Genomic DNA, 24390 nt, shown 5'->3' with positions numbered 1-24390 from the left:
GTGCCATTAGCTTTGAGACCTGAGAGATTAGAAGGATCTTACAGTGGAGCTTCTCCATGTACAGAGAAAATTGTGAAGGCAGAAATGCTGAAATCTCTGGAAGATCAACCAGATCTTCTGCAGAGTGCTTGAACAGAGACCCTTGAGAGGCAGCATTTTGGAATTCCTCCTCCTTGCCCCGGACTGGAGGGGAGATGGGGTGGGGGGAAAGTGGCAGAAGCCTGGGAAAGGGAGGGAGCACCTCTGGGCACAGAAATGGAAACCCAAGGGTGCAGGGAGTGAGCTCCTCACATCCCAGCAGGGACCTGCCACGAGGAGTCACAGAACCACAGAAACAGCAATGAGAGGCGTTCATCTCAGATACTGCACGAGAGCATCCCAGCTGCTCCCCTCCACACCAGCCCAGCTCATTTTTATCACTTGGAGAGCTCTGGGCTGCCCAGCACAGCTCCCCAAACATCCACCTTCCCCACCTGAGCTCATTTTTATCACTTGGAGAGCTCTGGGCTGCCCAGCACAGCTCCCCAAACATCCACCTTCCCCACCTGAGCTCATTTTTATCACTTGGAGAGCTCTGGGCTGCCCAGCACAGCTCCCCAAATAGCCCCTTCCCCACCTGAGCTCATTTTTATCACTTGGAGAGCTCTGGGCTGCCCAGCACAGCTCCCCAGCCCTGCTGACCTCTTCCCTCAGAACAAACTCTGTGTCCTCTGTATCACAACAACTCGGCTCCACTTTTGCCCAGCCAGCAGAGATTTATCTGAATTACCACGTCACTCATGGAAAACAAAGATACGGTCACGAAATGCAGATTTGAAGGAGAAAGGCGTGCTGTGGGTGAGGGAGGAATCCACAACATGACAGAACTCCCAACTCAATGCCCTCCTTTGTAGGGAAACACTCAATGCATCATTTCTGATCAATTGTACTTTCAAGTCGCTTTCTTATTTATGGGTGACTGAGAAAACACTTGAGCTGGCAAAATAATTCACATTTGTTTGCACAGACAAAACCAATTTAATAATACGTCCCTTTTTTAAAATAAATAAAGTCATGCATTACAAAATGTGCATTTAGAGTCATTCTCTGTAGAAAAATCACAGCGTGAGCTCCAAAGTGCTCCTTTCCCTCCTCTGAAGTGAAAACCTTTTCCAGTGTGTGCGTGATACACGTCATACTCCACTAATAACAGCAGCAGCACCTGAATTTCTGCTGCTCCTACAGATTTAGAGTCATTAACAGCAAAAGTTCCATTCAGCTCCCAAGACCCAGAGCAAAGTTCTGGCAAAGCCTCTCATCAGTGAGCAGGAGGGGAGTGAAAATTCTTCCTGCCAATCCAAGGGGCTGTTTAATGGATTTGTGGGATCTGAGGAGCCAGAGGATGAAGATGGGAATTACCAGGGACAAAGTCAGGTCTCAGATACTTCACAGCAGGAGAGAAACATTCCTTGGGAATCTGAACCATGTAAAAGCACTGAAATACCCCGGGAGAGGAAAGCTAAAGGGTTTTTTCTTGAGAGAACGTGCTGAGACTCAAGCCAAAGAACAAACTCTAAAAGCACAGAGCTTACAACACCTGAAAACCCACCCTGCACCAGTAACAAGCCCCCCAAAGCAGCTGGAATCCTTCCTACCTGCACCAAGGCTCCTTTCCCTGGGTGCTCTTCCTCTGAGCCTCTCCCTCCCCACCCTGCTCCTCTCTCATTTATCACCTCCCTCGTTAGCCCCTCTAATTGGGAGATTTCCCCTCTAGGAACTGAGCCCATCCCTGCCAGCACTCCCCCCCTCAGCCCCATTTCCCCACCTGCTCTTCACTGCTCCCTCCCAGTGAAACAGAGATTTTTGGAGTTCACTTGAGTTAACAAAATGAATGAAGCATTTAAATTTCAGCTTGTAAAATTCTGTGTTGAAGTTCAACCTTTTACTTAAGAAACCTCTGCCGTGGCACAAAGGGCATAGGAAAATGCAAATTTCTGGAGCTTCTTGCACAAAGAACAATACCCAGGGAGGCAAAGAACCCAGATAAAGAGGCTGCTCTGTCTCCAAGCCCATCAAGACTGGCAGATGCACTCAGATAAACACCAAAGGACCAAAAGTGCACGCTGAAAGGAGAAAAGCTCACGGGGACACACGGGATGGCACCTGGGGACACTGCCCTGTCCTCCTGCCCAATCCCTTTGGTTCTGCTGCCTGCACGGGAATTCTGCAGAGCTGGGAGGGTTTTCCAGTGGAACTAAAGCCCCCAACACCTCCCAGCAAGCCCAACCCAGCTGGCACCAAAGCAGAACAAAAACCCCCAGGTGCTGCTGCCCACCTTCCCTGCATCCTGGAAAACACCTCAGGAATCGTTCCTGTGGTTCCTTACCAATCTCAGTAAAACCCAAACTCGATAATGTTGCAAACATATATAATCATTCATTTATATATATATATATATATATATATATATATATTTATTTAAAAATATATTTTCTGTGTGCCCTGCATTTAATTTTGCCCCCAAATGCTCTCAGGGGATTTGCACAGTTATTTTAACAGTCCTAATTTTAAGTTCATTGAAATGCATTTATGCACCTTTACACTGAACTCATTCAGGCATTTACACCACAGTAATGAATTGTAGGACAGCACTGTAGACACAGAAAGAAATTTTTTCCTTCTGTAGAGTTTATATTGCTAAATTCAATTGTGGGGTTCATTGGCATGCAAAGAGTCCAGGGACCTTTGTAAAGCGACGACATTTAACGATACATGTTTAAGAAGATACACACTGAGAAAGTCTCTCCTACTTGAATGTCAGGAAATTAGAAATATTCTAATGAATTCCATTTTTTCACATCTTTCATCAAAGCCTTTGTAAAAAAGGTCACTATCTTCACTTGTTATTTTAAAAAGCCTCCTGCAATTTGCCTTCCTGCCGTAATTAGAGGGAAAGTTCCCACAGCACCACACCACAACAATCCAGGGGGACTCTTCTTCCTCCTGACTGTCAACAAATTTCAGCATCCAAAGGCAAAAATGATGAATTTCAGAGGCATAATGAGGCCGGTGGTCACAGTCAACATTACATAAAGTATTTGCATTTCATGCTTTCTCTGAACTGGGAGCTCCCTGAAGCCTGACAGCCAGAATATGCTGAGATGAATTATTATTTTATTGACATTTTCAAACTACTCTTCTCCTTTTTTTTTTTTTTAGACAAAACTGTTTGAAACCCCTTTGCTGGATCTGACCCACATTTCAAAGAGGTTCCACTCCTTGCTGCGGTGACTCCCCGCTGCAGGAGCTCGCTCACAGCCAAGTTTTTCATCTCCTTATTGCTCATTCAGGCTTCATCCCAGCCCCAAAATCTGGGAGCTGTTGGATGCCAGGGCTCTTTGATGGCTCTGGGTAGTGCTGGTTTAATGCAGAATTAACAACCAGCACCCTGTCCCCCCCAGGGCAGGGCTGGGGCACCTCAGTCCCTCCCAAATGGGATCACAACGATCAGAATCCAGCTCCAGCCCTGCTGGGGGCAGCTCAGTCCCACCCAACTGGGACCATTTGGAGCTCACTATGAACAAAATCCAGCTCCAGCCCTGCTGGGGGCAGCTCAGACCCACCAAATGGGAGCTTTTGGGGCTCACAACCATCAAAATTCACCTCCAGCCCTGCTGGGGGCAGCTCAGTCCCACCCAAATAGGAGCATTTGGGGCTCACAATGATCAGAATCCACCTCCAGCCCTGCTGGGAGCAGCCCAGAGCAGCTGGGGCTGCCCTGGATCCCTGGCAGTGCCCAGGGCCAGGTTGGACACTGGGGCTGGAGCTCCTGGGACAGTGGAAGGTGTCCCTGCCACGGCAGGGTGGCACTGATGGGATTTGGGGTCCCTCCCAACCCATCCCATGGTTCTGAGGTCTCGCTCCCTGCCACTTCCAAAAGGCTCCAGGGCTGCTCTAGGAGCACTGCGAGGCCTCGTGGGGAGGGTTTCTTGTGATCACCAAGAAATCATTCCCTGAAAAATAACTCCCAGACATTCCATCTGCATTTAAAAGTCAACTTCAATCCCCCTCTATTACAGCTGCAAAACCCCTCACCATCTAATTCAGATAAAGTAACAAAGCTGCACTTCCAATGATTGGAACTAAATGCAGTTAACCTTAAAAAGTCACTTTTACAAACAGAGCAGATTTATCTGGATTTAAATTTTAGTTCTTGTGCAAAGGCTTAAGAACAGGTTCCTCCCCATTATTCAATTTAACAATAATAATAAAAAACTCCATGACAACTATTACAAAAAGACTCTGATAAAGCCTGAAACCTTTTTGATAATGAAACATACAATTTCCCTAGTTGAAGCATAATTCCCCAGGGAACATTTTTTAAAAGATACAGTAGAACTGTCATGTCCCAGTTGTCAAGGTACAGAACCACACGTGAGAACAGCATATGGGGGCAAAAAAATCAACTTTGAGAAAAGCTAAAGAAGAAATCATGGGTGGGAGTGTCTCATTAGGGTAATTAGAGTCATTAACGTGGGAGAAGTGGGGGGGTTCCCAGCGGGGCTCAGGGTGGTTCCAGCCCGGGGGGACATCCAGTGGCACCTGGGCTGTTCTGGGGTGCAGATCCCTGTGCAGAGTGGCACCCCTGGGCCTTTGGGCAGCTCCCTGCCCTCGAAACAAGTGCACAGCCACCTGTCCCAGTGTCCCCAGTGTCACAGAGCCACCTGTCCCAGTGTCCCCAATGTCCCCAGTGTCCCCGAGCCACCTGTCCCAGTGTCCCCAGAGCTGCCTGTCCCAGAGCCACCTGTCCCAGTGTTCCCAGTGTCACAGAGCCACCTGTCCCAGTGTCCCCAGTGTCCCCAAAGCCTCAGTTCCACAGCCACCTATCCCAGTGTTCCCAGTGTCCCCAGAGCTGCCTGTCCCAGTGTCCCCAGTGTCCCAGTGTCCCCGGTGTCCCCAGTATCCCAGTGTCCCAGTGTCCCATTGTCCCCAGTGTCCCCGGTGTCCCCAATGTCCCCATTGTCCCCGGTATCCCAGTGTCCCAGTGTCCCCAGTGTCCCCAGAGCTGCCTGTCCCAGTGTCCCAGTATCCCAGTGTCCCCGGTGTCCCCAATGTCCCCAGTGTCCCCGGTGTCCCCAGTATCCCAGTGTCCCAGTGTCCCAGTGTCCTAGTTTCCCCAGTGTCCCCAGAGCTGCCTGTCCCAGTGTCCCAGTGTCCCAGTGTCCCCAGAGCTGCCTGTCCCAGTGTCCCAGTGTCCCAGTGTCCCCGGTGTCCCAGTGTCCCTGGTGTCCCCAGTGTCCCAGAGCCCCGGTTCCCCAGGCACTGGCAGTGCCCAGCCAGGGGAGCCCGCAGCGCTGGCACCAGTGACCAGCCCTGGCACAAAGCCCAGGCTCCTCCTGTGCTTCAGGAGCACCTCCTGAGCCCAGCCACGAGTGCAGGGAGTTCCTCTTCCCAAAGCCCCGGGAGCAACTGTGGGGCTGCTCCTCTCCAGGCAGATTTTGTGTCTGTCCCTGCAGGAGCACGAGCCACAGCCCAAGGCAACAGCCCTGCAATGTGCTGCCAAGCCACTCCAGGCAAACCCACTCTTTATGCACTGCCACTGCAAGAATTTGTGTATTTGCACTGTTACATGGGCAGGGAGAAGCCTCAAACCCTTCCTGGTCATCTTTCCCAAGACAAATCCTTAGCCCGGTCCCCACTGGGAAAGATTTATAAATCACACACGGATTCTGCTGAGTTACACACCCACTTCTGTGACAGGCTGCATTTTATAGATCAAAAAACCCCAAACAATGTCTTCCAAATATATCTGTTATATCTGTGACGCCTGAAACGAGGATGAGCAGCATGGCTTTAAAGTAAAATGGGAAGGGCTTTGTGGCTTTGGCATCTGCCAAAGGATTCAGGTTCAATAGCACAGACACCACTCTGCCAACTGTTAAGGAAAACAGGTTCCAGTTGTACCACATTTTCCTTGATTTATAGGAACGCTGGGAGAAAGATGAGGGGAAAAAATAACCTGCAAAGCAAAAAAAAAGGGAAATTTTTACCTTGTTTTGCTGTTCTGCTCGTCAGCCTGCCAAGTTTGGGGCTGCAGGGGCTCCCCCACAGCCGAGCACGGCACAGCCAGACCCTGCTCCTGTGGGTCTGCCACACACCCCTGGGCACTGGGGGTCCCTGGGGGTCCCTGGGGTGCAGGGGCTCATTTGGAAGCTGATGGGACTGGGATAAAAATCAGCTAAAAATCCCATCTCTGCTTTCCCAGGCTTACACCGAGCCAGGTCGTGCACTGCTTTCTGAAATCAGGAATTGCCTTATCCAGGCCTGACAGATTTCCTGGATTTTGCAAAACGAAGCAGGTCCCAGAGCAGCCCTGGGTTTGCCACTGCTCCCCAGCACCCCCAGGAGCAGCACCCAGCCCAGCACCACAGCCCCTCTGCACCCAGACAAGCCTGGGAAGTTCTCTGGCCAAATGAGGAATAAAAATAACTTGGCTGAAGGGGCAGGAGGGAGCAGTCCCTGTGCTCCCCCTGCAGCTCTCAGCCTCCATCCCCAGCACAGCCTGAGCCCATTAGGGCCAATTCCACCTCTCCCAGTGCTGCCTCTCCCCGCCAGGCCATTTGCTCCCTGCTGGTTATTTTTAAAAGTGCTCCAGCTGCTGAGAGTGTTTTGTTCAGTGCAGTGACAGGCTGTCACTGCCCCAAACGTGCCCCTTCCCTGGGCTCAGCATGCCAGGAACTCACCCAGCCCCTGGACACATCCCTGCAGGGCATGGGGAGCTGGGGCAGGCATCCTGCCATGAATGGGCTGGCAGGGACCCCAAATCCCAGCAATGCCACCCTCCATGGCAGGGACCCCTCCCACTGCCCCAGGAGCTCCAAAGCCCATCTAGCCTGGCCTGGGCACTGCCAGGGGTCCGGGGGCAGCCCCAGCTGCTCTGGGCAGAGGGAGAAGCACAGCCAGCAGCCACGTTCATTGCTGAAACATTCCCTGGCAGCAGGCAGCAAAGCAAGGCAAAGCAGAGCAAAGCAAAGCAGAGCAAAGCAGAGCAAAGCGAAGCAGAGCAAAGCAAAGCAAAGCAAAGCACAGCAAAGCAAAGCACCGCAAAGCAGAGCAAAGCAGCATTTCCCAACGAGCACTGCCTGGAGTCTGTCCCATCACTTGCTGCACAGAGGTGCCACAAACCAGCCCGTCTGTCCCCCTGCTGCCCTGTGCTTTTAGAAGTTTTAAAGTTCTATTAAAAGTTTTCCATGCCTTCTGAGGTTTATATATTTCTACTGCAGTTCTCACTCACTGTTCATGGAAATAATGATTGTTTTGTATTTTTCTTTGTAAGGGAGAGAATTGATGGGCTGTTGGTTTGACCAGTGTGGTTGGGGAGGTGACAATTCCATCCTCCAGTCCACTGCCACTTTTGGAATTCCATCTATTGCGAGGTGAGAAACAAAACTTGCTGCTTTTTCTTCCTTCAGATCTCAGAGTGAGTGCTGAGTTATTTCGTGTCGTGCTGCGACACCCAGCACTGGTGGGGCTTTCATGAGCTGCCACAAGTGGCTCCTGCCTGGAGTAGGGATGCCACCTCCGAGCCCCTCGTGCAGCCCAGCCTGGCTGTGGCAGGGCTCAGAGCAGCCCCAGCTCTCCCAGAGGCTGCACCTCACCCTGGAGGTCTCTTCCAGCCTTGCTGATTCCGAGATCCCAGACCAGCCCCGCTCCAGCCCTGCATGGAGCTGAGCAGAGCCCGGGGCAGGCTCAGCTCCCTCAGCTCCTGAGGAGCAGGAAAGAGCCACTGCATGTGTATTGTCCCAATTCTTATGATTTTCTAAAGCCTTCTGAGTTTACATTCTGTTAGAGAACTTTCTCACACAACTTTCTGTAAGCAATCTATTGTTTTGCATTCCTCCATAGAGGCGGAGAAACTTGATGTACTGATAGTTTATCCAACGTCATTGGAGAGGTGGCACCTCCAATGCACTGGCACCTTTGGAAAAGTATCAAAAGTAGAAATGCTGGAGTCAGACAATGAACTTTCTCTTCTCCACCTTTGCAATGCAGCGGCTCACGTCGTGTTTTCACGTGTCCTGGAGTGACACTCATGGGAGTGGGGAGCTGGGGGCTCCAGCAGAGGTGCTCGCCCAGAGTCACCCCTGGGCTGGGTTTCTGTGCCCAGTTTGTCTGAGCAGAGCCAGGGCAGAGCCCTGAGGAGGCACCAGCAGCGATTCCTGCAGATGGAGCAGCACGAGCTGGGCTGGGCTCCAGCAGGACCCTTCACACACCAGCTCTCAGCCCCACTCCTCAGTGCTCCTGAGCTCCGAGTTATTTCATTCCCTTCTCAAATGCAAAGAGATTCTTCCTGAGAAAATAAGCACAGGGGTGGGAGGCATTTTTTAGCAACAATTCGATTCCCCAGCAAAATACATTTTTCACAGGTGGGAAAAATTATATTTGGGATTTATTTCATTTCTTCATGGATTTAATGCTCTTCACAGTTTACCACATCACTGAAATATTCCCGAGGAAGGAAAAGTGGCTTTTCCAGGGACTCCATTACCTCTGCTCTGCTCCTGTTTCACGCTGAGCTGTTGGGGATCCTGTGTGTTACAGCAGGACCTGGACAGACCCAGGCCATGGCTCATTTCCACATTTCCCAAATGAGAGCAAACGAGCTGTCACCCCCTCGGGGCTGCTGCCACCCTGGGCACTGCAGGCAGGTGGAAAATTCATCTTTTTGTGTCCAAAATCCTGTGGCATCCAAAATCCCTTCTCCTGGGGCAGGAGATGAAGCAGCACTGAGCTCCCAGGCAGAGAATTCCGGGGTCCCTGGGGCTGGCAGAGCCTCCCAGGCCAGCCTGATGCCACCCTGTCCCCAGCCCAGAGCACTTAGTGCCACCTCCAGGGATGGGCACCCCAACCCTCCTTGGGCAGCCCCTTCCAGGTGTCCAAGGCTTGCTGGGGGATCAAAACACCTTTTCCTCCTTTGCAAATCCTCCGCTGTAGCCATAGCAGGCACATCTCATAAAGATAATTTCCTTTGCACCATCATCCGTGGAACGGGTTGGGATGGAAGGGACCTTAAGGATCATCCAGTTACTTGGAGATTTTCTGTGCTGCTGTCAGATAGAAAAACTACAAACCCACAAAAAGTCATTTAATTAATTTTTATTGTCAATATAATTTCTGTGCATTCAAGCCCTGCCACAAAATTACCTGCTTTAAAAATCACTAAACCGTCTCTATTATTGCTGAATTTTATTCCTTCAAAAATAACAACTTCCTGCCAAATTGGAGCTGACACTTTGTCTTTACTTTTGTAGTTATTCCTGCCATTTTTTATTAAATGGAATTTGGCCTTGATCCTATCCATTAGGACTGGGTTTTGATGGGATCCACATGGGGAACAGCTCCAGGCACTGAGCCGTGGCTGTGCTGGGGGAGATGCTGCCTGTGCCCTCAGGAGCTGCCAGGAGATCCCAGGGTCCAGCTCCAGCCATGCATTGGATTGAGCTGCTGTTGTTATTTCAGCACCCAGCTGTGGGACCAGGAGGTGTTTCTGACCCAGCAGATCCTGTTCCAGGAGAGCAGGAGGTGTTTCTGACCCAGCAGATGCTGTCCCAGGACAGCAGGACACCCATGGGACAAGGACCCTGCTCTGCCACCTGCAGCCAGCCCAGCCCAGCCCAGCCCAGCCCAGCCCAGCCCAGCTTTTTTTGGCCATGAAGCCACACAGGAGCAGCCAAGCCCAACCACAGCCTGCTGCTGGTGCTGCTGAAGCCTCTGAGGTGGCTCAGGATCCCTCAGCCACATCTTTTCTCTGTTTGTCACCCATGATTGATTGTCCTCAGCCCTAACATCATCTCAGTGTGAGGCGGGCAGGATCAAAAAGCCAAACAGGCTTTTTGTGTGAGCCAGGGCTCAGGCAGCACTGCTCCATCCTCTCCTCGCCCAGCACAGCCCAGCACAGCCCAGCACAGCTCTGCCTGCCCAGCCCAAGCCCTGAGCAAGACCTTAAAGAAGCAGCTCACACTCACAGCACCCGTGTGTACAAGGATGATTCTTTGTGCATCTCCATCTATACATACACGTAAAAACACGCACACATGCAGCCACGCTGGGAGGCATTAAGCAGAACCATCATCAGGGTGAAATCTTGTGACCTGTGGCTGCTCCAAACCCTCCCCTCCTCCCCCACAGCCCAGCCCATCCTTTTCCCAAAAACCCAGACCAGAACAGAGCTGTTGGATGTGCCCTGGATGTGCAGCACCTCGGGCAGAGCAGGCCATTGGAAGGGGAGGCTCCAGGCTCCCTCCTCTGCCCAGTGTCAGCACAGGCCAGGCTGGTCCCAAGGCCCAGGGAGGTGATCTCCAGCCAGGAGCACGTCCCAGGGCTCTGGGGACATTTGCCAAGCTCGTTCAGAAGGGCTGGGAAGGGAGGAAGGGAGGCACTGGCCAGCATCACCCGACAGCTGAGGGATAAGAGAATGCCCAGCACTCCCACAGCATCTTCATGCTCTCCAGATCCCAAATGACACAGCAGAAGTGTCCTCAGCACCACAGCCTCAGCCACGGGGACCTGGGGCTGACACAGGGGCACTTTGTGCCCCCAGGAGGGGTGGGAAGCTCAGGTGTGCCCCATCCTGCCCCTGGCACCAGCTCTGCTGCAAAAGGCTGTGCTGCCAAACACAGCCCATGGAGGGGACAGCCCTGAGCACCCAGCCTGCATCCCCTGAGCACCCACTGCACCCAGCCTGCATCCCCTGAGCACCCACCCTGCATCCCCTGAGCACCCACTGCACCCACCCTGCATCCCCTGAGCACCACTGCACCCACCCTGCATCCCCTGAGCACCCACCCTGCATCCCCTGAGCACCCAGTCTGCATCCCCTGAGCACCCACCCTGCATCCCCTGAGCACCCAGCCTGCATCCCCGGGCTGCCGACGGTGGGCACAGAGCCCGTGGTGGCCCTGGGGACACGGGGACAGCACAGAGCTGGCTCTGGCCAGGGGCAGCACGGGGGCACTGCCAGGGGGGAGCTGTGCCCCGGGGACAGGGCCAGCACCTTCTCCCGGCCCAGGGCAGGAGCAGGCTCCATTGCCTTTACACTGGGGTGGCTCAGGACAGCGTGCTGCCTCCAGCAGGGTGGGAGCACGCCGTGGTCCCTGCTCTCCTTCAGAGCCCGCCCTGCCTGGCTGCCCTCCCACCACACCAATGGCCCGGCCAGACTGGATTCCAGCTCTCCAAGCAGCCTTCATTACATGCTTCGTATCTCCCAATATCGGGATCAAATTCATCACAGTCCAGCTATGTCTGGGACACTCAGCATTGTCACTCATTGAGATTAATTGGAATGCAGCTATAAATAGAAATAACAACATCTGATCTTCTGAAACAGAGTATTGTGCTGGATGGTTTCAATGCCTCCAAGCAAAACTCATTTAATAGAATAAAATATGGAACGGACTGCGTGTAGTTTTGTAGTATTACTGTTATGAGATTCCAAAGCAGATCAATAATTCTTATATAAAAATTAATGCCTTGAAATTATCCCTCCATTTGTCATTCCAGAGAGGTCACCTTATTTTGTTTCAAAGAGTAAACTGGGAATTGCACAATGAACTTGCTGAAAATCTGCTCTCCCTGTTCCTGCACCCCTTGTCCCAATTATCCCCGAGTCCTCTGCCCATCGTCCCTCCCTCCCTCTCCTGGCAGAACCTCTCCTTCCCAATGAGCCACTGCAGCCCCTTCTGCCTCCAGAGAGACACTTGAAAACACCTTAAGAGCCAAGATTATTGCTCAAATTGAATTTTGCCTTGTTGGGAAAATGAATTTTGCCTCCAAAACACAGCGTTCCACAAAAATACATTCACAGCACCTCCAACCTCTCATTAGTGACTCCCCACGTGGAATTCCTGGAGTGAGGATTTTCCTGGCCTTTTACTTACAGAGGCAAAATCAGATTCCCCATCTCGGGTGCAGCCTCACAGCTGAGGCACAGCCCTGCACGGCTCAGGGTGCTGACACTCATCAGGGCCTCACCACCAACAAGGACAAATACTCAGAGGCTGCTGGAATGAAAGCTCATTAAAGAACACAAAAACCCCTTTTCTTGAAAAGAGGCAAAGAATTCAAGGTTGCTGTTTCCTATTTTCAGCTTTTTGTTGCATTCTCTACGTGAGAAACTGAAAACTGTGGAGTTTCCCGAAATATCTTTTCTAAAATGAATCATTACTCCATTGCCTGAAAAGTATTGTCCTGTTTGAAGTGAGGAGAGGAACATGCAACGATTGGGTCAGGAGTTCACAATAAATGATCATCCAGGGAAGAAGGCTGCTGGAATGGGGGAGTTTTCTCTCCCAGTGCGAGCCCAGGTACAGCCCATCAATTAAACCTCCCCAGCATCTCACCAGGGCCAGGTTGGCCAGAGGGGCTCAACCCCTGGAATAGAACTTATATCCCATGGAACGGGCCCAAATCCCACTTTCCTGCAAGAAACCTGAACTAAGAGATGGAGGACAACCACTTTGCAGACCTTTTCCTGGGAATGACAAGGAGTTTCTAGAAACTGAACTGACCAGCAGCGTGGAATTCATCAGAGAGCAAACACTGCCAAGGGATCTGCTGGAACCATGGGCTCACCCGTGGCTCTCTGCATTCTCACACAGCCCTGCCCTTCCTCCCTGTGCCCGAGGAACATTCCCAGCAGGAACAGGCTCCAGGGCTCCCCTCCCTCCCTGGAGCAGCTGAACTCCATCCCCATCCCATCCCATCCCATCCCATCCCATCCCATCCCATCCCATCCCATCCCATCCCATCCCATCCCATCCCATCCCATTATTCCATCCCAATATCCCATCCCAATATCCCATTCTCATCCCCAGCAATCCCAGCCCGACAGCCTCCCCCAGAGAGCCTGGCAAAACCGTGTGCATTTTGCAAGAAAAGAGCAGCATCCAACTCAGAGCTGCACTTTTAAGCTCCCTTCCTTTCCAAATAATCTCATTTTTGTGATTACTGTGTCTGGAGCAGAAGGCAGGAGTGCAACTGTCATCTTCCTCCTTCGGCAGGAAGGAAAGGCAGCCAACACCCCCAGGGAGCTCGGGGATGTTCCAATTTTCACTCCCAATCTCCCTGCACTGCCTTAGCCCACTTTGCTGCAGAGTTCCCTGGAGGGGCTCGGGACCAGCCCCCTCTGGGCCACCGGAGCCACCCCTGACAAAATCCCACAGGGATTTAGACAGGAACAAAATTATTCTTGATTGACTCTTTCAAATTGCATCCACCGAGGACAGCAACCTGAAGCAGTAATTTGCTCATTATTAAAGCCTGTCATGAGAAGTCTGCAGGGAGCACAAAAATAAGCTTTCCAGCACTGGAAGAGAAATCAGGGTGCTGATATTCCCCGTATTGCGTGGTTCTACTTCCAGAAAATACGAAACACCCTGGCCATGGTTTTATCATGGAGTTCGACCCTGCAAAGGAACAGCATTTTCTCCAAAGCAAAACCAGCAGCCTTAAAACATCCTGCCTGAACTCCCCGGCGCATTTGGAAGCAGCTTTCCAAATTATTTTGGTGTTATTTTTAGGAGAGATATTTAATTTATGACCGGGCTGCCGTTTACTGGCGTGCACTGACAGAATTGTGCTGGAGAGCAGCCCCTGCCTTTGATCCCCTGCAGCCTCAGTGCCCTGGGCTGGGCTGGGCACAGCTGCCCTGTGCCCAAAACCTGCCTGGGCAGCCCTTGGCAGTGCCCAGGGACACAGGCACAGAGGGCAGTGCCACTGGCCCTCCTGCTGATGGATGGGGTGAAGGCAGAGATGGAACAGAAAAGAGCCCAGCCCGAGGCACCTCCCACCTCAACCCCCTCCTGGGGAAGCCATGGCCAGGCTGGAGGATCTCCTGTGCACCCAGACATCCAAACCTGCTGCTCCCTGCCCAGGGTGGGCTCCACCATGCTCAGGGTGAGCTCTGCCCTGCTCCATCCTGCCCAGGGTGGGCTCTGCCCTGCTGCTGCCCAGCCTTGGCTGGTGCTCCTCACCCATCAGTTTAACCCAAGGCCCTCCAGCAGGTCCCACCGAGCCCTGGCAGGGACCGACGCTGAACCCAGGGTGCAGCTGCCCTCCCTCGGACCCTGAGCCTGCATGGGCACTTCCCTCCCTCCTCAGTTCATGCTGCCGTGCTCCTGGAGGGGCTGATGAGGCATCCTGCCCCACTGGCAATCCCTGTGCCCACCCACGCGTGCTGTGGCACGGGCAGGAGCCGTGCCCAGGCAAAGGCTCAGCGTGGGCACCAGCCTCAGCTGGAGGAAGGCAGAGGCAGGGCTCGGCTGCCCTGGCTCCTCAGGGCTCTGTGCCTGCCCACGGCCCTGGAGGAGCCCTCCCAGCCATTCCCACGCTCTTTCACCCCAGCAGCAATTCAGGGGCGATGGAGGGGAGAGATACAGAGGCCGGGAGGGGCTCTGGCCACACAGCAAAGCCCCCGAGTGCCATGGAGACCCCCCCCCCCCCATCATTTCTTCAGCCAGGAAAGCTCCTGCAGAGCCTGCAGCAGTAATTGCAGGGATGCATTGCAGCCCGAGCAGCCCGGCACTGGCTGTCCCTGCTGCTGCACCTGTTGGCTGCGCTGGGAAGGAGCTGCAGGCACAGATAACTCAGCCTCCCGAGCAGGGAGGGGGATGCACAGCCTGCCTGGCTCTGGCCCCTCCTGGGGAGGAGCTGCCTGAAGCTCCGGGAGTGCCCGAGAAGCCCTGCTGTGCTCTGGGTGGGTTATATGTATCTATCTATATATATATTTACACCGATTTTCTCCCTACATAAGGCATGGCAGAAATACTTCTCTTCCAAGATATTGTCAGAGAAGCTCCATTAAGATTTCTTTGCACGGCCTCTACAGAGCTTTTACCTTCCAGATGTGAGGGAAGAGCCAGTTTGGGCATGCAAGGAAGCGTTCAAGAGCCATCCACCGACCCCTCACCCACTGCCCCAGGCAGCAGAATCCACAGTGACCCCTGAGAAAGAAGCTGGCTGCCACACTCGGGAATTTCAGAGAGTTCTGAGGTTAACAAGATTTTTTGTGATTGCTTGGTACTTGGTTTTCTTCTTTCTGCTAACTTAGAGCTTCTCATCCACCCACACACTATGACACTTAGTTGTTGAACAGGTCCACGTCTCCTCCTAAAATAGTTATCTTCTATTTCTCTTTGGCTGAACATGTTCTAAATTGTGTTTTGAAGGAGGAGAGGACAACAGGGAACAGTTTTACAGCATGAAAGATCTACTTCAAGGTGGCTCATCCAAGCTGTAAAATATCTATTCAGTAGAATCCCTCAGTATGGGCCAGTTCCTGCTTTCTGGATGATTTGGTTAAATTGCAATTTTGAACAGGTGCTTAGTCACAATACATTAAGATATTTAGTTTATATCAATATCTCCACATGGAGAAACTGTCCACCTATCTTATTTTCTGCAAAGTCCACTCGGTATCACCAGAGGCTTTGCAGGTATTGTGGCATTATCCAAACTGGTGCCTCGGTTTCCCTTTGGATCCTGGCAGGGAGTGCCCCGGGCTTGCTGTGGGATGAGAACTGGAGGAAGAGCGGCCTCTGCCACCCTCCTGCCTGGTGGCAGAGCTGAAGCCGTGCTCCAGCACAGCCCCAGCAGCGCTCACGCCGCCCCGGCCCCGGCTCCGGAGCTGCAGCGGGAGGGCACGGGCAGGGCGACGGCACGGTGGTGGCACGGTGATGGCACGGTGGTGGCACACACACTGCACAGAGGGGCACACACACTGCACGGTGATGGGCACACACATACTGCACAGAGGGGCACACACACTGCACGGTGATGGGCACACACACTGCACAGAGGGGCACACACACTGCATGGTGATGGGCACACACATACTGCACAGAGGGGCACACACACTGCACGGTGATGGCACAGCGATGGCACACACACTGCACACACACTGCACGGTGATGGGCACACACACACTGCATGGCGATGGCACACTCACTGCATGGTGAAAGCACACACGCTGAACAGTGACAGCACACTCACACTGGCACACACACTGCGCGGTGACAGCACACACATGCTGCACACATGCTGCATGGTGATGGCACACAGTGCACAGTGATGGCACGGTGATGGCACAGTGATGGCACACACACACTGCACACACACACTGCACAGAGGGGCACACACACACTGCATGGTGATGGCTCACATACTGCACAGTGATGGCACACACACTGCACGGTGACAGCACACACACACACACACTGCACGGTGTGGCACACAGTGCACAGTGATGGCACGGTGATAGCACACACACTGGCCCACACACACTGCATGGTGATGGCACACACAGACTGCACAGAGGGGCACACACACACTGCACGGTGACGGCACACACACACTGCTCAGAGGGGCACACACACACTGCACGGTGATGGCACGGTGACAGCACACACACACACACACTGCACGGTGACAGCACACACACACTGCATGGTGATGGCACACACACATTGCACAGAGGGGAACACACACTGCACGGTGACGGCACACACACACTGCACAGAGGGGCACACACACACTGCACGGTGATGGCACACACACATTGCACAGAGGGGAACACACACTGCACGGTGATGGCACACACACATTGCACAGAGGGGAACACACACTGCACGGTGATGGCACACACACATTGCACAGAGGGGAACACACACTGCACGGTGATGGCACACACACCGGGCGAGATTCAGCACACGAATCCCGCAGCCATGCGCTTGAATCTGCCAGGAGGGGAGGCGAGCAAGGCAAAGATGCAGCTCCTTGGTGCCGTGCCAGGGAAATGGCCAGGGCACAGCCCGGCCGGGCGCAGCCGAGGGCAGCGAGGGCGGCATCCCCCGCTCGCAGCGGCCGGAGATGGCACCGGCAGGCGGATGGGAACGGCGAGGCTCGGCGGCTGCTGACAGCACCGAGCACGGATTCGCCGTGAAAGCCTCACAAGTTTCCAGCTGGGAAAAGCGGGGGATCTCTCCGCCCGCTGCACAGAAATAAAAAAATCCCTCCACCACCTTCCGCATGCGAAGGCGTAGGACAGGGAGCGAAGAACTCCGCTGCTCACGATGCATCTGGTGGCGCTTCTGTCACTGTCACCGCGCCCGCGATCGCTGCCGAGGAGCACCCGGCGCTCGCTGCGGGGTCCGGCGGCTGCAGCGGGGACACCCCAGCCCCGGGGGGACACCCCCTCATCCCGGGGGATCAAACCCTGCCCAGAGCCGGACAGGTGGCCTCGCACGGCCCTGGGGCAGGAGACGAGCGGGGGTGACAAGTGCCCGTGCCCCGACCCCCACCCGGGAGCGGCGCCGGGGGCGAGACGGGCGCGATCGCAGCGCGAACGGGGGAGAGGCGAGGAGGGGGAGAACGGGCAGCGCTGCAGCGCATCTCCCCCGCACACGCACACGCACACGCACACACACACACGCACACACACACACACACACACTCGGCTCTCTAATCTCCGGCTCTGCTCATCCCTCGCTCCTGCCGGCGCCTGGAGCGGCGCTCCCCGGCTGAGCCGCCCCCGCTCCCCGCCGGGCTCGGGAGGGAGCCGGGACCCGAGCCGGGCAGGCGCCGGGTGCCGCACAGCCCCGGCTCAGCCCGAGGAAACCCCTCCTGATCCTCTCCCGACCTCCCCCCGCGACCCCCGGGCCGGGGCGGCCGCGGCCCCGCCAGCCCTGCCCGCCCCGCCGGGATTCCGTGCGCGGAGCGCTCCGGCCGTGCCCCGCATCCATCCCCGCCGAGCCGCGGCTCTCTCTAACGCAAACCCAGCGCAACCAGCGCCTCTTCCCTGCCTTTTTTTTTTTTTTTTTTTTTTTTTCCTTTTTTCCCTCAGGCATTGCTTCGTGCAAATGGGGCGATAAATCCAGAAGGCGCCACGCACGGCGGAGAAGGGAGAGGGCGGCGGGGAGGGGAAGCAGCTGCTCCGGAGGGAGGCGGATGGAGCACCTGGAGAGGCACAAGGGGAGCCGGAGCGGCGGAGCCCCGCGGCACGGCCCTACCTGGAACAGCCGGAGGATGTTGGCCACCATAATGGACACGGAACTTCCCGACGCCCCGATCACTCCAACTACTTTCTCCGGCTTGACGAAGACGGGCGGCTCGCCGTTGGTGCACCTCACGTCGGAGGTGTCCTTCTGGATGAGCGCCTGCACGAAGGTGAGGGACTGCTCCAGCGCGTAGGTGTCCCGGGAGCAGGTGTCCAGGATGCGGGCGCCCAGCGTGACGTTGGGCAGCAGGTCCGGGTCGCTGTTGATCTGGTCCAGGGCGTAGAGCATCGCCTCCAGCCTGTGGATGCCGTTCTCCTTCTTGATGTCCCCGCAGGGGGAGCCCGGGGGGCCCTTGGCGTGCACGGGGAAGAGGCCGCCCAGGGTGATGTCCCCCTCCAGCCGGATGGAGTGCGGCGCGTACATCTCCTGCCCGCGGGCCGCCTCCCCGAGCAGCAGCTCCAGCAGGCAGCAGGGCAGCTCCAGCAGCGCCAGCAGCCGCAGCACCCTGCCCGGCCGGCCCATGGTGATGCCGCCGCCGCCGGCCCCGGGCGCTGCCCCGCGCTCCCCGGGGCCCGGGCCGGCCGGGATGGCCGGGGGAGGGCTGCGGGTTCGGCCGCCCTGCCCTGCCCTGCCCTGCCCTGCCCGCCGCGCTCCGGCACCGGCACTGGGCAGCGCCCGGCGCCGCTGCCGCTTTAACCGGCCGGGGCCGCCCGCCCCCCGCCCCGCCCGCCGCCGCTGCGCAGCGCCCGCCGCTCCGCCCCGGCCGCCGGTGGGCACGGGCGGCGCCGGGCACGGGATGGAGCCGCGGGGTCCCGGCGATGGGGGCTGCCGGCTGCAGCCCGACCCGCGCCGGGGACGGGGGAACCGGGGGCACCGCGGCGGCCCCGCTCCCCGCGCCGGCTCCCGCTCCGCTCTCCCCTCTCCCCTCTCCCCTCTCCCCTCTCCCCTCTCCCCTCTCCCCTCTCCCTTCTCCTCTCTCCCTTCTCCCCTCTCCCCTCTCCCTCTCCCCGTTCCTCTCTCCCCTCTCCTCTCCCCCCTCTCCCTCTCCCCTCTCCCCTCTCCCCTCTCCCCTCTCCCCTCTCCCCTCTCCCTCTCCCCTCTCCCCTCTACCCTCTCCTCTCTCTCCTCTCCCCTCTACCCTCTCCCCTCTCCCCTTTCCCTTCTCCTCTCTCCTCTCTCCCCTCTCCCTCTCCCCGCTCCCCGCAGCCGGGGCCGGGCAGCGCGGCTCGGGAGCGCCCGCCAAAGGCGCTGCGTGGGGGATGCTCGCTCAGCCCCGCCGGAGCAGCAGCACCATCCTCCTCCTCCTCCTCCTCCTCCTCCTCCTCCTCCCCCTCCTCCTCCTCCTCCTCCTCCTCCGCCTGCTCTCCCGGCGGCTCGGGAGCGCCGCGGGCTCTCCCGCTCGGGGGCCCGGCGGTGCCCGGGGACAGCCGGGGACAGCGGGGGCACCCGGCCAGCCCAGGGCATCCAAAGCATCGATCCCGACTGTGCCACGGGAACGAGATCCTCCGCCCGCCGAGGTGGGTACGTACCCAAGGAGCGGTGAGGAGGAGGAGGAGGAGTTTGGATGTAACCCCGTACTCCCAAACCCGAAGTAATGCAGCTGAGCTCGTTCTATTTTAAGATCTCCAGACCCATTTTTCTTCTGCACACCCAGATCTCGAGGATGCTGGAACATCCTGGTTTTGTTCCTTTTACTCCAAAACTCTGACACCCAAAGGGACACCACCTGTTGCCATTCCCTCCTGACCAGCGAATCCACACCCTGGCATTTTCCAATTCCAGCTAATGCAGAACGCAGCTCTCAGATGTTCCCACCAGACCAAGCACAGTTTTTTGGAGGTAACCTTTAATTCCTCCTTCACAAACACCAGACCAGGTGTAGCTGCTGTTCATCACCTGGCTTCTAACACACTCTGGACCAGCAGAACCCCTGTGTAGGAACCTGCCCAGTCACAGGATCACAGAGTGGTTTGCATTGGGAGGGACCTTAAAGATTGTCTCGTTCCACCCCTGCCACAGCAAGGACACCTCCCACTGTCCCAGGTGCTCCAGCCCCAGTGTCCAACCTGGCTTTGGGCACTGCCAGGGATCCAGGGGCAGCCCCAGCTGTTCTGGGCACCTGTGCCAGGACCTTCCTCAAATCACCCACACATCTTAAATAAAGTGATTCCCTTTACACTGCCAGCCACAGAATGGGCTGGAAGGGACCTGAAGGACCACCCAGTTCCTCAGAGATTCACTGTAGTGCTGTCAGACTCCCACCCCTCTGCCAGTCTCTGCCAGCGGGGCGGAGCTGAACCAGCCCCCATCCCCATCCCTTGCCCACACATCCCAACTCCTCACATCATTCACCTGCTGCACTGTGGGATTTCCTGGGATTTCCTTCCCAGTTCTCCCTTGTTACCACCAGCTCCATCCCCTTTTCCATCTCCAGAGCTCTTTAGTGCTTATTTTCCTCCTGCCCGCTTAAAGCTCCTCAGCCAAAATCTTACTTCTGTTTATTATTATTGTTATTATTAAAGATTCTGACTCTTGTGATTGGAGCCTCAAGTTTGCCTCAAGTGCTCCAGTTCAGGAAGGATGTGGAGTTAAATCACTTCTAGGAAATCCCTAGAATTTTGTTTTGCTGGAAGTCACCTCCTGATTTTGAAAGCTTCCAGGTTTGCACTGTTCTTTTCCCTTTTGGGCAAATCGTCAGTTGTTCATATATAATCACATAAACTTCTGTCCTCTCAAAGTCACAGAAAAAACCCATCTGCTCTCCACTTCGTCCTCCTCTTCCTCACACCCTGGTTTACCTAAAGAATGAGTGTCCAGATTCCACACCAGGTTCCCTAAGGAGCACAGGGCCTGCCACAGCTGGTCAAGGCAGACCCAGGGTCCTGCCCAGCCCTGTAGCTCATCTTGGATTAGCAGCAGATGTACCAGAAGAAAAGGACAGAGTTTTACAGCATGCAGATATCTTTATTTTCTTGCTGATTTTATTGGTTTAACCCCCGAAGCATGAAAGGTTATTGTAATTACATTACAAAAATGGATACAGTAATCATTACTCTGGATACTCCTGGTATCCATGGAAGTGCCCAGTCCCTCTGCCACTGTTGCTGAGTACTTGATGCTGTGCTAACCAGCACCACTGGACATCTCCTGAAAAATCCTGATGATCAGTTTTCAGTTTCCTGCCTTTTAAGTTGAACTCTTCAAACTGGCAGAGCTTCTCCTTCTCATTGTACCTGAGCCCCATCCCCTCTGTGCTCTGAGCTACCTACACCCAATCTGGCCCTGTCAGACAGGAAACTAAATATAATAGCAGCCTGCTCATCTCTCACTGCTGTGTTTTCCCTGGGAGAAAAATCAGCCCCGATGATCCGAGAGGCCTTTTCCAAGCACAGGCACCCTGTGATTGCCCTGCTGAGCGTGGCTAAACCCAGCAGTGAGCGTGTCACCCCTGTGCTGAGCAACAGCCCCTGTCCCCCTGCACCTAAAGGATCCCTGCCCTCGCTGCCAGCCCGCCCGGGAGCCACTCGGAGCATTCAGCACCCGGAGCATTCAGCACCCAGAGCCACAGTCAGCATTCAGCACCCAGAGCCACACTCAGCATTCAGCACCCGGAGCCACAGTCAGAGAATTCAGCACCCGGAGAATTCAGCACCCAGAGCCACAGTCAGCATTCAGCACCCGGAGAACTCAGCACCCGGAGCCACAGTCAGCATTCAGCACCCGGAGCCACAGTCAGAGAATTCAGCACCCGGAGAACTCAGCACCCGGAGCCACAGTCAGCATTCAGCACCCAGAGCCACAGTCAGAGAATTCAGCACCCGGAGAACTCAGCACCCAGAGCCACACTCAGAGAATTCAGTACTCAGAGAATTCAGCACTCAGAGCCTCACTCAGCATTCAGCACTCAGAGCATTCTGCACCCAGAGAATTCTGCACCCAGAGCATTCAGCAGCACTCAGAGCATCACTCAGAGCATTCTGCACCCAGAGCTTCACTCAGAGCCACACTCAGAGCACTCAGAGCCACACTCAGAGCCTCACTCAGCATTCAGCACTCAGAGCATTCTGCACCCAGACAATTCTGCACCCAGAGCTTCACTCAGAGCCTCACTCAGAGCCACACTCAGAGCCTCACTCAGAGCCACACTCAGCATGCAACCAGCAGTTCCTGGGGAGAACTGAGTCATGGCCATTCCCCCTCTCAGAGCCATGAGTGTTTCCTGGTAAATCCAATCCCAGGAAAGCTGCAGGTAATGCTGCTGGGCTCAGGAGGGGATGCTGCTGCAGAAAGCAGCACTTTATGTCTTTGATGAGACACTGAGAGGAGCACATGGAAATGGGGGAAATCATTGCAGAGTGAGTTTGTGTCCCACTGCACCGTGAGTCACTCGTGTGCCCAGCCCAGCTCTGGGCTCCCAGACTCTGAACTCATTCTGTACTTCAGCCTTGGGAGCTCTGGCCTCACCTCTGCACAGGCTGGGGCCCCTGGGGTGAGAGTGGAGCAGTTCTGCTTCTCTCACCCCGAGGATGACACTCCAGGGGCTCAGCACTGGGGTTTGATGCCCTGGAACTGCCCCATGGAGGCACCCAGAGCCACCCACAGCACCCTCCTGCTGCCTGAGGCTGTGCAGGACTGGGGACACTCCCTCTCCCCCTGGGGAGGTTTGCTTCACCAAAAACAAAAACCCAAAAAACACAGAGCAAACCAAAAATTCCCCAGAAAAATAAACCAAACCCAACAAACAAACCCAACCCAAGCCTGATCTTTTTAGCAAGAGAATTTGTTTAGAAGTAAACACTGGTTAAACACATCCAAGAGAATATTCAAAACCATTTCCTAACTTGCCTGTCAAATAACACTCAGCCAAATTTCTACTGGATAAGCAAAGACCGTGCCAGAAAGGAAGGGGCTCATCGCTGGCACCCTTCAGGATGTGGTGTGATCTCCATCACAGGAGGATCTACTGTCAGAGCTGCTGAATAATTAAACATTGCCTTCATCTGGGCAGCTGGCAGAGCAGACACAAAATCCTGTTCCAGCCAACCAGTGGAAGCAGCCCAAAGAGTGATGGAGCAACAGGAAGGAGGAATGAAACAATCTTTCAGATATTGGGGATGTGGCAGAGGCTGCCACGCAGGCAGAGGTCAGCTTGGACAACTGTAATGGACGTGGTACAAGCAATTAATTTGTTGGGTGAAGTCAGCTCGGGAAAGCAGCCAGAGCTCCTGCTTATCTGCTGTTCAGAAAATAATGGATTTTTGGAGCAGAGGCCAGTGAAAAGCTCAGATCCTTAACTCGGGGCTTTGTTGTTGCTGTTTACAAAGAGAAGGTGTCAGTGAGGCTCTGGTTTCCAGGGAGGACAGGGGACAGCAAATTCTCCTCAAGGATATGGTCGCTTAGATACCTTGCTAGATCCTTATTTGTGTAAGAGAAACATTACTTTTACAATTGTAGCTTATTGAATTATAAAATATTAAAATATATTAAAATTATAAATAGATTGTAATTTATAAAATATATGAAGTTATTAAATCTACAAGACATTATGGATTGTTTCCAAGAAAAAACTGCAATGAACACATTGTGCTCAATGAAGTATCTGGGCCTAATTCTCTGTTGCAGCACTGCTGTGACCCTGTGGAAAAGCAAAGCAGCTCTGAGAGCCAACCTCATCCATCCCGTGGGGAGAAGCATTTCCCTTCCTTTGATGCTCTCAGAGGCCCTCAGCATCACACACAGAGTTATTTCCATTTGCAGGCACCTCCCGGGGCTGCCTCTTGTACCCTGGCTGCTGCCACTGCCTGGGGGAGCAACAGGAGGAGGAGGAGGAGGAGGAGGAGGAGGAGGAGGAGGAGGAGGAGGAGGAGAAGGAGAAGGAGAAGGAGAAGGAGAAGGAGAAGGAGAAGGAGAAGGAGAAGGAGAAGGAGAAGGAGAAGGAGAAGGAGAAGGAGAAGGAGAAGGAGGAGGAGGAGGAGGAGGAGGAGAAGGAGGAGGAGAAGGAGGAGGAGAAAGAGAAGGAGGAGGAGGAGAAGGGAGAAGGAGCCCTTGGCCATGAGCTGAGGCCAAGCTGGTGACATCCAGGCTGGACCTGGCAGTGCCATGTTCACCACTGGATTGATGATCTGAAGGTGGATCTCGATGGGTTTGTGACTGTGCAGCATTGAGAGGTTAAAGAGTCCTGGAGCAGGGATCAGGTGCCACCATTCCCACCCTAGGAAGGAGCAGAAGGGCAGGAGAGGAAGGCCCTGTACTTCCCAGGAGGTTTTGGGTGCTCTGGCAGCAATTCCCCTTTCTGGACAGGATCTCAGGTCCCTCCACACCTCTGCCTTGGGGACAGGAGAGTGGTGGCATTTCCCAGAGC

The 24390-nt window shown here is 54.8% G+C and overlaps 1 protein-coding gene and 1 long non-coding RNA gene across 3 annotated transcripts in view; one reads left to right on the top strand and one right to left on the bottom strand.

Annotated features, from left to right (window-relative positions):
• The window catches only part of GRM7 (glutamate metabotropic receptor 7), a 176841-nt gene extending 158268 nt beyond the window's left edge, over positions 1–18573 (bottom strand). The window contains exon 1 of one of the 2 annotated variants that reach the window (XM_077786197.1): positions 18042–18573. In XM_077786197.1, the coding sequence (XP_077642323.1) occupies positions 18042–18551 (510 nt within the window). In that variant the 5' untranslated portion in view covers positions 18552–18573. The remainder of the gene's footprint in view (positions 1–18041) is intronic. The other variant, XM_077786198.1, reaches the window with a different exon arrangement.
• A 987-nt stretch (positions 18574–19560) lies between these two features.
• LOC144247001 (uncharacterized) lies at positions 19561–23568 on the top strand. Its single transcript, XR_013340722.1, has 2 exons — positions 19561–19868; positions 20552–23568. It is a non-coding gene; the product is annotated as an uncharacterized LOC144247001 (long non-coding RNA).
• The last annotated feature ends 822 nt before the right edge of the window (positions 23569–24390 follow it).

The sequence above is a fragment of the Lonchura striata genome, chromosome 12 (assembly GCF_046129695.1).
Source record: "Lonchura striata isolate bLonStr1 chromosome 12, bLonStr1.mat, whole genome shotgun sequence".
NCBI lineage: Eukaryota > Metazoa > Chordata > Aves > Passeriformes > Estrildidae > Lonchura > Lonchura striata.
This window is presented reverse-complemented; position numbering and strand designations above follow the sequence as displayed.